The 14,520-nt window shown below is 38.1% G+C and overlaps 1 protein-coding gene across 1 annotated transcript; it reads left to right on the top strand.

The window, feature by feature from the left end:
* Nucleotides 1-4,969: 4,969 nt before the first annotated feature.
* Nucleotides 4,970-7,007, top strand: LOC133726399 (transcription factor MYB30-like). The gene is made up of 3 exons (XM_062153942.1): nucleotides 4,970-5,279; nucleotides 5,584-5,713; nucleotides 5,865-7,007. Exons 1-3 carry the CDS (start codon nucleotides 5,147-5,149, stop codon nucleotides 6,691-6,693), a joined length of 1,092 nt encoding a protein of 363 aa, XP_062009926.1. The 5' UTR covers nucleotides 4,970-5,146; the 3' UTR covers nucleotides 6,694-7,007.
* Nucleotides 7,008-14,520: the final 7,513 nt, after the last annotated feature.

The raw sequence follows: 14,520 nt of genomic DNA, 5'->3' as shown, positions 1-14,520 counted from the left end.
GGATGTTGAGCCCCACGCCTAGTTCCATTTATTATATTAATATTAAAATTTTGCAACGGGGGGGGCGTAAAATCTGAACCCCGTGCTATAGAGAAACAACTACAATAATCCTCGTAGAGAACATCCTGAATAATAACAGGCGTCCCATCTAACCAAACATCATCAAGTGCACCCCAACTAGCAAGATGAGCTAGTCTATCAGCTACACCATTTGTTTCACGGTAATAGATGTAAAAGTAAATTGAGAGCGGTGACAATTCTTGATTCAAAAGAAGAATCATTTAATTTTTTGCTTATACATTTTTTCATAAACCGACATGCTTAATGTGACACCGTCTTTGGTAGAAAAATTGGTATTGAATTCAAGGTATGGGAACCAATAGGGCCATTAATTAGCCGGCTTGAATTAGAGCAAAGCCCGAAGAAGATTGATGAAAATCAGTCTATCATTTTCGTTGGTTTGATATCTTTTATGTCCAAACTCTTGAATCACCGAAGACAGACTACCCCTTACTGAACTTTTAATTTTCAGTATTGTTGTTTTCTACTATTTGTCTAGAAGCTCTCTAATTAATGACGACAATCACGCATGCAATTCATTTTGTAAATCTTTATCTACAATATTTTTTTCGAACACTTGAATCGAGAGAACATAATAAATCTATCATATAGTACTAATTATTCTATAATTAATCGGTGAATAATTGATTGGCGGGGAATTTCCACCCTCATTCGTGATCTCTCTTTTTGTAGTCGAGATTGGTTGGGTCTTCTAAATTTTTGTTTGTGTCAATTTTTTGTTTTTGAGGTTGGTTTTGTAGAAATAAGATTCATTTTCCCGAATTTTATTTTTCTTAATTTTGTCGGATAAGATTTAGGTCTTCCATCTTATGGTATTGATTTACTTTTCTGTTGATAACTTCCCTGCCGAACAATTCACAGATCAATTATAGATCAATTAGTGCTCTATGATTTAAACTATATTCCACGTCCTAGAGTACTGATTATAGAATAATTAGAACTCTATGATGTACCCTAAACCCTAAAGACAAATTAGCAGTTCAATTAGTAATCTAAATTATTATACGTCCCTCTTTAATAGTAGAAAACAAGAGATAATAATAGTACGTAGTTATGAAATATACGTATAAACACTGTGGGTAATGGCAGTAGCTTAAGGACTAATCAGTCAATGCTCGATCAAGGATAAGAATATAAGATGATAAGCACTGTGTACCAGCTGGCAAGTGTTTCAATGATGACAATGAGTGTGGTTGACTTCCTTATCACTATCGCTATTCACACCACAACGACATGCATGATGCACGAGAAAACAAACCCCTCATCAATATTGTTTATATGATCAATATGATATACATATATATATATATATATATTATATTGATCATATAAACAATATTGATGAAGGTTTGTTTTTTCGAATATGGAATTGTTTGTAATGCCCATTTTTCAATCACATTTTGACAATCTAATTGTTTAACTTTTAAGTCTCTATATATTTATTATTTTTATAAAATTTCAGTTAATTTGGAAAATTATTAAAGACATTAAAAATCGTAAAAAACGCATTGTTCATCATTGTAAGGAACGCGCCTCACGCGAGGCGAAAAAACAGAGGGAGTACTAGTGGTGCCTCTCCCGGCCGAACGCCGCCGGTGCTCCTGCCGTAGCGTTCCGGTCCGGGAGAGGATGATCGATGCAGTTTTATGCCGGAGGCTTGGCCTAGGGATGGATGGCGGCTGGATCTCGGAAAGAGAAGACCAATCGGTCTTCTTTCTTCTTGGTTCGGGGGTCAAGGTGGCTCGGCGTGGTGCGATTTACCGGCTGATTCTGGTGTCACGGCAGAGGATGGTGGCTTGGCGTTGCTTGGCGATGGCGGGGATGAGGTTGGAGGCTCGGCGAAGGCTGGGTTCTCGATCTCATGGCAGAGGCGGGCCTGGAGGGGATCTGATCTCTCTGGGGTTTCTGCTTCTGTTGGCGTCCAGGTACTGGGGTGGCCCGCTTTGTGGTGCGACGATGTTGTGGTGGTGGGATTCGCTGCGGCGGCAGGGCAGTGCAGAGGGGCGGGACGGCGGAGCGCGCGGGCACTGGACTCGACCTTGGTGGATTGCGGCGTCGGATCCTTGTGGGGAGTGGCTTTTGGGCCGAGCCTTTGGGCTAGGGTTTTTGCTTAGTCGTTTGTTTAGTTTACTGGTTGTGCTGTTAGTCTTTAGTTTGTTAGTTGTTGGATCTGCTCGTCAGATCTCAAATAAGTCCATACTTTTTAGAGTTATGGTAGTCGTCGTGGTTTCCGGCAATCGGATCGATTTGGGTTGCTAGCTCGTCGTCAGGATCCAGTCCTACCTGGTCTTTGTGCTGGGTTTTCATTATCAGCCTGTGTTGAGGAGAAAGGGTGATCCTGGGATAGCCCGCCCAATAGTGTTCTATTGGTTAGTACCTATTCTAGTTAGTGCTACTTATTTTGGTCCGATTGGCGCGAGCAGCGGCTCAATTCGATTGTGGTTGTTGGATCCATTGACGCGTCCTTTTCTCTTTGTCGGAGTGAGGATATGGGTTGTTAGTCTGAGTGTTAGTCATTTGGTGTAAACTCTGATGGGTGCTGTGATTTGCAGTAGTCTTTAATGAATGAAGTTAATTTCCGATCAAAAAAAAAAAAAAAAAAAGACATTAAAAATCGTGATTTATTATGAAAGTTAGACATGTTTAATTTAGGATTAAATATTGTTTACTCCCTATACTTATAGGGTTTCATTGTTTTAGTTCTTGACATTTGAATTTCACCTAAAAAGTCCATGAACTCCTAATTTCCTCCCAATTGGTCCCTACACCCTCATTTACTTTAAAAATATATATATTTCTCTTCCTTTTTTTTTTTTTTACCTCTTTTTCTTCCGGCTCTTTCGCCTCCTTCTGTTCATCTCCTCATCAAGATGGTTCCAATCCACAGACCTTCAAGAGGTGAAATGAAAAAAAGAAATAAAACAGAGAAAAATAAATTAAAAAAAAAAAAAAAGTAAGTGAGGGCATAATAGACATTTTCCGCAACTTTAACAGAAAATTTTGACGGCAGGGACCAATTGGGAGGAAATTGAGAGTTCAGAGACTGAAACGATGAAACCCTATAAGTATAGGGAGTAAACAGTATTTAATCCTTTAATTTATGTATACGAAAGTAGTAAAGCTGAGCTAAACTCTCCCTTAAAGCTTTCAAAGAAAAAGAAAATCATGTTTTCTTTAGCTAGTGCGAAGAAAAGATAATAAATATTTTCGTTTTTCTTTTAGAACTTACTAACCTATGTTCCTATTGACTAAGTGAAGAGAAAGACAATCAAAATTATTTTTTCTGGTCAATGAGATATTGAGATTGATTGATGATTAGCCAAATTAATTGATAAACAAAACAAAACACACTTATTTTGAAGACCGGGTAGACTATTATTCTTAAAATGGTGGAATACAGGCTTAATTAACCTATCTGTTACATAAGAAGCAAGAAAGTTGCATGTGTGAATCCTCCGTCTCTCTCTGTGTGTGTCAATTGAAGCAAATCATCAACAATGATCGATCGATGATATTTTATCATTCCTTGACGAAGTCAAAGACAAATATATAGAATCAGCAGAAATCTAGGGGAACAAATCCGACATCCCTGTTTCAGAGATCTTTCTGAACTATATAGCTATATAACAATACTGATTAGCACATGATTCTTTGGTAGATGTATAATACTAATTAGCATATGATATAGAGATCCATGATTATGTTTTTCAGATTTTATACAGTATATCCATGTGCTCATTATGTTTGTTGCCCCCCCCCCCCCCCTTCCCAAAAAACTCTGTTTTCTCCTTCAGACATTTCATTCAAGTGATTCTATTAAGAATTTAATGTTTTGTTTGTTTTGCGAAATTTTAATTTTGAAAAAAAAGAATTTCAAAGCAAGTATAAAAATAAGATTTTAGAGGATGAAAAAAAATAATAATAAAGAAAATAAATCGTTCCATACTCTCAAAACATTTGTTTTCTCTCCTTATTGTTAGTTTAAAGTACTGCTAATTAATCTATTTGCTAGAACGTGAGTCTAGGATATGACTTCCGATTTTGGGAGACACTCAAAACCTTAAATGGGCAAGCAATTGTTACTGCGGGAGTGTTAAATTAGAAACCTGAATGGGAAATAAAGACATTGTCCAATGATAAGTTTTTTCGTTACTTTTACTAATGTTATTGAGCACTGTAATAAGAATAGAAAGTACTTTCTAAATATTTCAATCCATGAACCAAATAAAGCCTAAAGTCCTTAACGGTGCAAATGAACATTGTCATGTGTTATAAACCCTGTAGGCATATCCCGAAAAAAGAAAAGAAGAACCGCAAGTCAAACCATTTCAGACCTCAATACCTCATTTCTCTAGAAGAAGTACAATGAATTATATAAATAACTTCGAGTCAACGTGTTTTGACAAAGAGTTAAAGTGGGAGGCTTTGGGAACAGTTAATTACCAGTGCCACGGGAGAGTAGTGTTGCTGTTCTTTTACTATTTACTAGACGTATTGCATAGAGTCAGCTGGAAAGCACAATGAAGTCACTGGTGACATGCAGACCCGTATTTAAGTTTCAAGGCCAGGAAAACATTAAAGATTGAAACTCAAAGGGTAAAAGTCTTTGTCCAGTTGAGCTTGGCCACATTGAATGCCACGCGTTTTAGAGATCGAAAAACGAGGGAAGAAGAAAAGGAAGAAGAAGAAGAAGCCTGTGCTGTGCTGCTGACTTTGGCTTGCTCTTGGAGTAAATGCTCTTGCTGTCACCTTTTGACTCTTTCGCTAACCCTTCTTCTCTCTCTCTCTCTCTCTCTCTCCCTTCATTTTTAGGTCAGCGTCCGTCTCTCTCTCTCTCTCTCTCTCTCTCTCTCTCTCTCTCTCTCTCTCAGTCTCTCCTTTCTTTTCCTATATATTGAGACCCAGAGCCCCAAGCCTTAGACGCTTGTCTCCAACGCTTTCCAAGGAAGAAGAAAAAGAAAAAAGAAAAAAAAAAACATTGTCTTAGTTTTCAACACTCTCGCTTCTAGCTAAGAAGACCTGTCTTTGTTTTGAGCAAGAGAAATTAAGAAGAAAACAAGGTGAAATGGGCAGACCTCCTTGCTGTGACAAAGAAGGTGTCAAGAAAGGACCTTGGACTCCTGAAGAGGACATCATTTTAGTCTCTTACATTCAAGAACATGGTCCTGGAAATTGGAGGGCTGTTCCTACCAATACTGGTAAACTCAAATTTCCCTTCTTTCAGTCTTTTCCATATATACTACTGAGTAACATTTTGGTTTTGGCTTCATGAGTATAAAAATTTTCCTCCACCTTTCTTTTACCGTATTTGATTGAACATGTATATATGCATGTGATAAAGTTCAGACCTTTCTGTTTTCTCGGTTATCAGTTCCTTTTAGGCAAATCATAAAGGCCAATCTGGGTTTTTTTTTTTTGCTCTTATTTAGGTGTGGTGATCTACTATCTGGGTATCTGATCCAAACTAATACTTTTTTGCTCTAACAATTTCTGTATTTTCAGGTTTGCTTAGATGTAGCAAGAGTTGCAGGCTTAGATGGACTAACTACCTTAGGCCTGGGATCAAACGTGGGAACTTCACTGACCATGAGGAGAAGATGATCATCCATCTTCAAGCTCTTTTGGGCAATAGGTAATTAGACTGAAATACCCCTTTTCATAATTGAGTGAGTAATGGTGATTTATGCCATGTTGATCGACATTTAATTTGGGAGGCAGGGTTAGGTTTGATTTGTCTAAATCTAATTAATTTATGGCTGTTCAATTATTTGATTGTGATACAGATGGGCTGCAATAGCCTCATACCTCCCTCAGAGAACTGACAATGACATTAAGAATTACTGGAACACCCACTTGAAGAAGAAGCTGAACAAGCTTACCCAAATTGGTGGTCACTCAAAAGATGAGGGATTCACTAGTACTTGTTCTCAGCAGGCAACAATAGCAAGAGGTCAATGGGAGAGAAGGCTTCAAACTGATATCCACACGGCTCGACAAGCTCTTCGTGAAGCGCTTTCCCCTGCTGAGAATTACAAGCCTGATGGATTTGCAAGCTCTGTGAGTTTGAGCAGTACTAGCACTAGTACTAGTACTGACTTGAAACCCTCAATGGATATTGTACCTGCAGGCCAGTCGGATCAATCACCATCAACCACTTTGAGTACTACCTATGCTTCAAGCACTGAGAACATTTCAAGGTTGCTCAAAGGTTGGATGAAAAATCCGCCCAAGTCAGCCAAGACTGGTACCACTGCAGCTGCTGGGGTTATTGATTCTACATCAAGTAATGAGGAGGCCACACTATCTGCAGCAAACACTACTACCACTACTAGTACTACTGGCCATGGAAATATCGAATTGTCTAATGCATTTGAATCTCTGTTCGGTTTTGAATGCTCACTTGAAGCTTCAAATTCTGATCTCTCCCCGACTATGTCACCCGATCAGGGCAGCCTATTCCAAGCCGAAAGCAAGCCGGATGTTGGCCAAGATCAAATGCCACTCTCATTGCTGGAGAAGTGGCTTTTTGATGAAGCTGCCGTTATTCATGGGAAAGAAGTGCACTTCAGTGATTTTATTGCTCTAGATGGTGAAAATGCTAACTTTTTCTGAAGAGTATCACTACTTGCTTGTTTAGTTTTGGGCATATTGGATCGTCTTCTTACTTTTGGATGTAGGTCTGTTGAAGAACTCCTGATTAATTTCACAGGGCCTTAATTAGCAGAGGGAAATTCTTAGAAACCTTCTTTGCTAGAACAGGGAAATGTAAAAAGTTTAAGTTATTATGTCAAGTCTACATCTTAGCGGAGATCAGTAATTCAATTTCTCAGTTTGAGCTCTAGATTTTGTTCTGTAAAAATTTATCAAGATGCTGTCGTGATGAATTGAATTTCTTGATCACTTGCTTATAAGCGAGGATGCTATTATATTCTTGTGTTCTTGTTAAAGTATTAGAATCAATATAGACAATGCATTCATTCTCCGATGCACAACTTAATCCAATTTCCATGTGATAGGAAATTGATGAAACATCGTCTAACTTCATCCAATTATTCGTCTAGTTAACTGAGGTTCCATCGTTCCCACACACAGCCATATTTGGTTCGAGGAATGGAAAAGATTCAATTCCCGAAGAAACTGAAATTAAAAAACGAAAGAGGCTGGGTTTAAAAGTTTCCATCATTTCCATGCTTAAATAGGTTTCTTATTCCAAACATGAGATCGGAGGGGGTTTTCCTTATTCGCAAGTCTCTAATCCATGAACCAAACAAGACGAAAATGAGCTTCACATATTGGGCGCAATGAAAACGAAATGAGGGAGCTCTCTGCGTTCCAATTGCAATTGGAAACCAAGTCAACCATGCAGATAACACAATTGAATGTTACCAAGTCTAAAGGCCCTGCAGCCCTGCTTAACTAAAAGTGAATTCAAGTAGGTGCAGAAGCATTCATGAGAGTTAAATCTCTATCTACACACACTGAAATCTTTGTAAAGCTTTCATATATACAATTGCTTGTAAAACTAGTCTCTACCTGTTGGATTAAGTTATATTTAAGATCAAGCACCTTTTGGGAAATTTTCCACCTCTCCAAGTTATGTAACAATAATAACAAACTAAATGGGAAGAAAAATTTGCAGATTGACCATAAAAACGAACATGTGAAGCGTTTGATGGCCGGCCAAGAAAAATGAAGTAGAACATGTGAAGCATTTTGATGTTCATGACTTGCTTACCAACTTGTTGGAACACTTTAATCTTGTCCAAGCAAGTAATCCAACCTGTAAAGGCATATGTGTAGAACCCCACAAGAAAGAGGGCAATGGGAAATAGGATGCTTGATCGATCATTTTTAATTTTTTGTTATTCCTCTCCATTTCAACTTATGTACACTCTTTTTGCCTCCTCGCAATTAAATTGGCGTTGCTCACAGGGGCTAAGGTAGCTCCAGCCTCCTTTAAACCTCACAATACTCTTAATTTTGTACAAATTGTTTCGGAAATCATCTTCACTTTCCCAAAAATGTGTTATATTGTAAGTAAATTTTTAGTGAGATTCCATAAACTATTTTGATTTAATGCTCGTGGTCTAGGTGCTAGCTACTGTGCTTGAATTCCGTGCTACATAGCCTACCAATTTAAAGATATCAAAGTCAAGATGAAAACGTCCGATTAGATATGAAATTAATTTGTTCTAATGACAGCTTTGAAGTGATGGATGTCATGTGAAGTGAAACTAGAGCTATGAAGCTAGTTACTCTTGTATCTTGACTTGCGAAGACACCAATTGATCTTCAAGTCCTTTCCATCGTATGAGAACGTTGAAGCTTCAGCAAAGCACAGCAATTCTAGTTCTCTGCATTGACGTTTATATATCATACATTCAAACCCTACATTATACTTTTCTATTCTCACATTCAATTCGACCCCACGCCTGAAATAGTTGTTAAGGACTTACATGTGGATTCTGGGTCGATTATTTTGCAAGTTATTCCAGCCATGCATGCATAGGCGAAATCAACCTGGCTAGCTAGCTGTTATGAAACAGTTTCATCACTTCCATGAGTAATGTGTTGTGTGCTTCGAATGCAAGGATTATTTATCTCTGCAAAATCAACCGGATTGATCAAAACTCTTTGGTCATCTAAGCAATACAGCCACATGAAACATGTTCAATAGACGTAGGCGGATCGATAATAGTAACATAAAAGGTAATAGTTTCTGATTTGGCTAGCTTTTTACTTTGAATATATACTTTTTATAAATTAAAAAAGTAAAACAATAGTTCTATTCGAAAATGGCCTTTTTAAACATATTTCAGAAATCTACTCTAGATCTGGCATGTGTATATGTATGTATTTATCGAGTAGATTTGAGACATGATATTTTTCTTTCTATACGGAAATAATCGGGTAGATATGTCGGTCTCCAACCAAAAATCTCAGCATATTATTAATGATCGATCGTAGCAAAAGTCTCTGAGTGAGCTAAATTGCTGCGATTTTTATTGTTTATGAGATGACCTGTCAAATTATCATATGCGAGAGAAGTTCGCGTCAGGAACCAAGTTTAGACTCGATTCACTGAATTGCAACTAATTTCGCCATATGTAAGCAATGAATTTGCGTTGCTTTCTAGAAGAGTGACCGACTGGGATTAGGAATTAAGATGCTGCAGATGAGCTAGGTAGCCACTACCGAGAGTCAGATCACAGCGGGGAAATTTTTTTGCTGTCTCTTTAAATGCTACCACATGACTGTGTCATAGATTCTAATGTGACATTCACATGCTCAAGAATATTGCACCTCTTCACGTTAAGAAGAAAAAAAATAAATTAAAGCTTTGTCTATAATTGATTGTTTCTGTTAAACAGTGACAAGCGTGGCCCGTGACCCACTATTGTATTAATATTGTCCCAACTTAACCAACCGGTACGTGTTGAGATTTAACACAAAAGACCTCGGTATAATCAGGTGTGATCCACCCACTTATAAATATAATTTATATGTTGGCGTGAGTCATACTTACCTTATTTATGTAGATATTCTGTAATATTCTGTGATCTGTAATATTATGTAATATCTGTAGTATTATTTGATTTACTACTTACCTTAGAAATAGTACTTGTCTTATTAGGCACAATTGTAATTTGTATATAATTCCTTCTTGTAAGGTGAATGAGATATAAAATTATTCAGCCAAAATTATCTCTTGTTTTTGTTATATTTTGACTTGGTATCAAAGCAGAGATCTGATCCTGGACTCTAACTCATTGTTCTTTGATCCTTGACCCTTGCTCTTTGTGCTTGGATTTGTTCCTTGTCCTTTGATCCTTTCATTACCGTTGCCTTCTTATACTCCCAAGAACTTTGTTGTTTTTCCTTCCGCTGCGTATTCACCATGGCTAAAGATCAAGACGTTTCGACTGTGATCAAGTAAGATGGAGATGGTGAGACGTCTCATGGTTCCAACCAAATTTCTGTCTCCGTTAAAGATGATTCAACTGGAAGTTATGGAGGTGTCAAGCTCAATGGCTCTAATTACCGAACCTGGAAGAAGATGATGGAGGCTCACCTCTGTGGAATCGATAAGGTGGGCTATGTTGATGGTTCAATTACTGAACCACCAATTGCAGCCAACAATTATTCAAAATGGAAGACTGCAAATGGCTCGGTAACCTTTATTCTTTACAAATCCATGACTGAAGATGTTTCACAGATGATTATGGGATGTAATACAACTGAAGAAATCTGGGAAAGCCTTAAGGAGATCTACTTTAACGAAACGGATTTTGCCGAGGTTTATGAGTTGAGCACTCAAGCCTCCCGATTGACACAAGATGGAAAACCAGTTGCCATGTATTTTGCAAAACTAAAGGGGATTTGGCAAGAAATTGATCAGATGCGTCCATGTAGCATGAAGTGCCCGGATGATGTCAAGATTTATAAGGAGGAGCAGGATCTCATGAGAGTTCGTGTTTTTTTGGCTGGCCTAGATCCAATATTTGAGAATGCAAGGAGTGAATTACTTTGCAGGACTACCACACCAACCTTGCAGCAAGCCTTTGCTTATATTCGCAAAGATGAGACCCAGAGGGCTGGTACTAGAGCAGTTACTTCAGAAGTTGCAGGCCTTGGAATACAATCAAAGCCATCCAATCCCTCAAGTAATCGATCACTCTCAGGCAATCGGCCTCCTTCTTCTCTGCGTCCCTCTCCTCAAGGTCCTTTTCCCGGGTTCTCCTCAAATTTGACTTGTAATTACTGCAAGAATCCAGGCCACATCAAAGCAAATTGTTACATGTTGGTTGGTTTTCCAGTAGGCTACTTTGATAGGCCCCGACCTCAGGACAACAAACTCAAGGGAAAGGCTGCTGTTCATCTTGTTCAAGACCAAGATTACTATGCGGTGATAGAACCAGATCACACCAACTTGGCTGGTAAGGATACCGCATCAATAAGTCGCGGTGGTAATGGTAAGATTAGAGTTGCTTTAAAAATTTCTAGCTTTACTGGTGGCAATACTTGGATAATTGATTCTGGAGCATATGACCATATGACCTATGATCGTAGTTTCTTCCTTTTTCTCAATCCACCCTCTATTTCCTCTATTGTCAATGCCAATGGTGATTCTTTTCCTGTTTTAGACATAGGGTCTGTTCGTCTCACCCCATCTTTGACACTACGTAATGTTCTTTATGTCCTTGATCTCTCTCATCATCTCATATATATGCCTCAGCTTAATACTCAATCTCGGTGTTCTGTAACATTTTTTCCTTTGTATGTGATTTTTCAGGACTTTGGTACACCTAAAATAGGCGTAATAATTTAACCCTGCAATCACAAATATTAGTCAATCGTAGTATAGGAAAGAAGGGGTCTCCCGCAGAGGATTGTGCTTAATATGCAAATCGAGACTCGAAAACAGATAAAACATTAAAACTGACCTCTAATAAAGACGAAATTAAAAACACTATCTAGACTCAACGAAATATTATGAAAATTTACAAACACGAACTAGACATGCTAAGAACGACTCACACAAAATTTCAGGGGAATCGGAGTTGATTTACTATACTAAATAAATAAAATAAAACAGAGAACAAAAAGTGACGAAAATAGAGAATTGTTTTTGGTTTTTGAAATAGATGAGATTAACAATAGCTAGGAACAACCATACACCACTAGACCATGTTTCACCTAAGATTTGTTAACCTATATGCCTCTTTTCAATTGAATGTCTTTACTCAACCTAAGCCAATGATGTGTTGAACTTAACCTATTAACCTTTCATACATGATATGTTAAGTGCATGATGTGTGCATCCTAACCTAGTCTCTAACATGGAACCTAGAGTGATGTTCTCGCACAGCTCTCAAGTCAAAAGTCATTAAGAACAAAAAGGTTGTGAATAAAGCTAGGCAATTTCGGTATTGATGTTGTCCTAATCTACCTAGATGCTAAATCATATGATCACTCATGTGCTACTCTAGATAACATGCTTGACATGATGATCTAAACACGAAATCATAGCAATAAAATCCTAGCATGCTTACTACGTTTGTAACCATAATAAACGAAACCAGAATTTATCAATGAGAAACCAATGAATTAACAAACATTCAATATCCAAGAAACTGTAAAATTAACGCCAAAATCTTAGTTTACACATGTCTAGGGCCTAGGCAGCCCCTAACTATCAAAATCTATTAGCAATACAAAAAATAAATAAAATAAAACATGAAAAGAGAGGGAAGAGAGAATGGCGGCAATTGACTGATGTTGTGCATCCAAAGATGTCTACAATGATGCCCTAGAATCCTTTTTATATAGTTATTGCGTCAAGACTTCTTCTCCTCCAAGAACTAAGGAATTTGATCTATAATTAAAGAAGGACTTTTAATTCTTCTTCCTTATAGCTCTAGGAGACAATCTTTCTTTCTTTGAACTCAGATTCGCGAGCAGCCTGACCTCCTTGTACTAAATCAGTCATAACTTCTTCTAGAAAAATGATATTCACGAACCGTAAAAATATTTGGAAACTAGACATCCGAGGCTTTCCATCAATATAAAGATAATTATCTGTATCATCCTGAGCTGCTCTCAGTACTCTGTCGAAGTTGACTGATCTGCACAAGCAGATTTGCTGATTTTGTCTTTCAATCCCTCTTTTTGGGTTACTAATCAAGTTGAAGAATTATGGCTATGGCATCAGAGATTGGGACATCCTTCCTTTAGTGTCATGAAGAAATCTATGCCATCCTTTTTTCTAGGCATTGATGAGTCTAAGTTGCATTGTGAGTCATGTGTCTTAGCTAAAAGTCATCGTACTAGTTATCCTTTGAGTACTACTAGGAGTTCTTTTCCTTTTGAGCTTATTCATTCTGATGTATGGGGACCTTCCCGTGAGTCAACCTTGTCTGGAAAACATTGGTTTGTTTTGTTTATTGATAATTGTACCCGTCTTACTTGGGTCTCTTTATTGAAACACAAATATGAATTAGTTTTCTCTGCTTTTCAAGAATTTTTTGCTCTTGTTCAAAATCAATTTGGACAAAACAAAATGGGGTGTCAGAAAGAAAGAATCGTCATGTTCTTGACATAGCTCGGTCTCTTCTATTTAGTGCTCATATGCCTAAGTATCTTTGGGGAGATGCAATTATCACTGCTTGCCATCTCATCAATAGGCTACCTTATTCTGTTCTCAATGGTCAAACCTCTTATGCTGCCCTTTCAAATAATGTGTCTGTCCCTTCGTTTTCTAATCTCTCTGCTCATGTCTTTGGGTGTGTAGTGTTTGTCCATGTCCCTAAGAATCAACGGTCCAAAATCGATGCCAGGGCATTAAAGTGTGTATTTGTGGGCTATGGTGTTAATCAAAAGGGCTACAAGTGTTTTCATCCTACTAAACAGAAAGTTTATGTTACCATGGATGTCACCTTTTATGAGGATGCATGTTATTTTTCTTCCACCAATCCTTCACTTCAGGGGGAGAAACACACTTTTTTTGGAAGAGAAGTCTTGTGGGATTAAAATTCAGCCAATTGAAGATGATATTCAACCAATTGAAGATGATGGTTGTGTAATTTCGGGTCCAACGATCGATCACCAGAATGCCAGCGATCGATCGCCAAACAGGTTTGAAGAAGACACTAGCCAAACGATCGATCGTTCCATTCCTGGCGATCGATCGTTCAGCGAGGCAGAAGCTCCCAGTAGCAATCGATCGTCGGTAGAACCAGAACACGACGTCCGAAATTTAGCAGTCCAAGAAGGCCAAGCTCCTCTACCCCTCTCAGATACAGATAACCCTTGTCAACCAATCCCTGAGGAGCGTCCCAATCTTGAGGTTAGTGGTGTTTCTTCTAACTCTGATAATAGTGATAATGTGTATGTTTTGCCTCCTAGATCCATCCGTGGTAAACCACCTCGTCAATATGAACCAAGTTTGGATGTTAAGTCTAAGTATGCCATAGATAACTTTGTATCCACCCATCGGTTATCCAAATCCTATGCTTCATTTGTGAATCAAATATCCTCTGTATGTGTTCCCAGTAAAGTGCAGGATGCTCTCAAGGATCCCAAATGGTCTCAAGCGATGAATGAAGAGATGGAGGCATTGGAGAAGAATAATACTTGGGAGTTGGTGCCACCTCCACAAGAAAAAAGAGTTGTTGGATGTAGATAGGTGTTCACTATCAAACACAATGCAGATGGTTCAGTGAACAGATATAAGGCAAGACTTGTTGCAAAGGGATATACTCAAACATATGGCATGGATTATGAGGAGACCTTTGCTCCAGTAGCAAAGATTAATACTGTTCCAGTGTAGATGTCTCTAGCAGCTAATCTTGATTGGCCTTTGCAATAGTTTGATGTGAAGAATGCCTTTTTACATGGAGAGCTATCTGAAGAAGTCTACATGGATCTACCACCAGGATA

The sequence above is a fragment of the Rosa rugosa genome, chromosome 1, assembly GCF_958449725.1.
Source record: "Rosa rugosa chromosome 1, drRosRugo1.1, whole genome shotgun sequence".
Classification (NCBI taxonomy): domain Eukaryota; kingdom Viridiplantae; phylum Streptophyta; class Magnoliopsida; order Rosales; family Rosaceae; genus Rosa; species Rosa rugosa.
Note: the sequence above shows the minus strand (reverse complement) of the source record. Positions and strands in the feature narration are given on the sequence as shown.

Coding starts and splice junctions, on each gene's coding strand:
- LOC133726399 (XM_062153942.1), top strand. CDS start 5,147: ATGGGCAGACCTCCTTGCTGTGACAAAGAAGGTGTCAAGAAAGGACCT. Junction 5,280..5,583: donor GGCTGTTCCTACCAATACTG/GTAAACTCAAAT, acceptor CTGTATTTTCAG/GTTTGCTTAGATGTAGCAAG. Junction 5,714..5,864: donor CAAGCTCTTTTGGGCAATAG/GTAATTAGACTG, acceptor ATTGTGATACAG/ATGGGCTGCAATAGCCTCAT.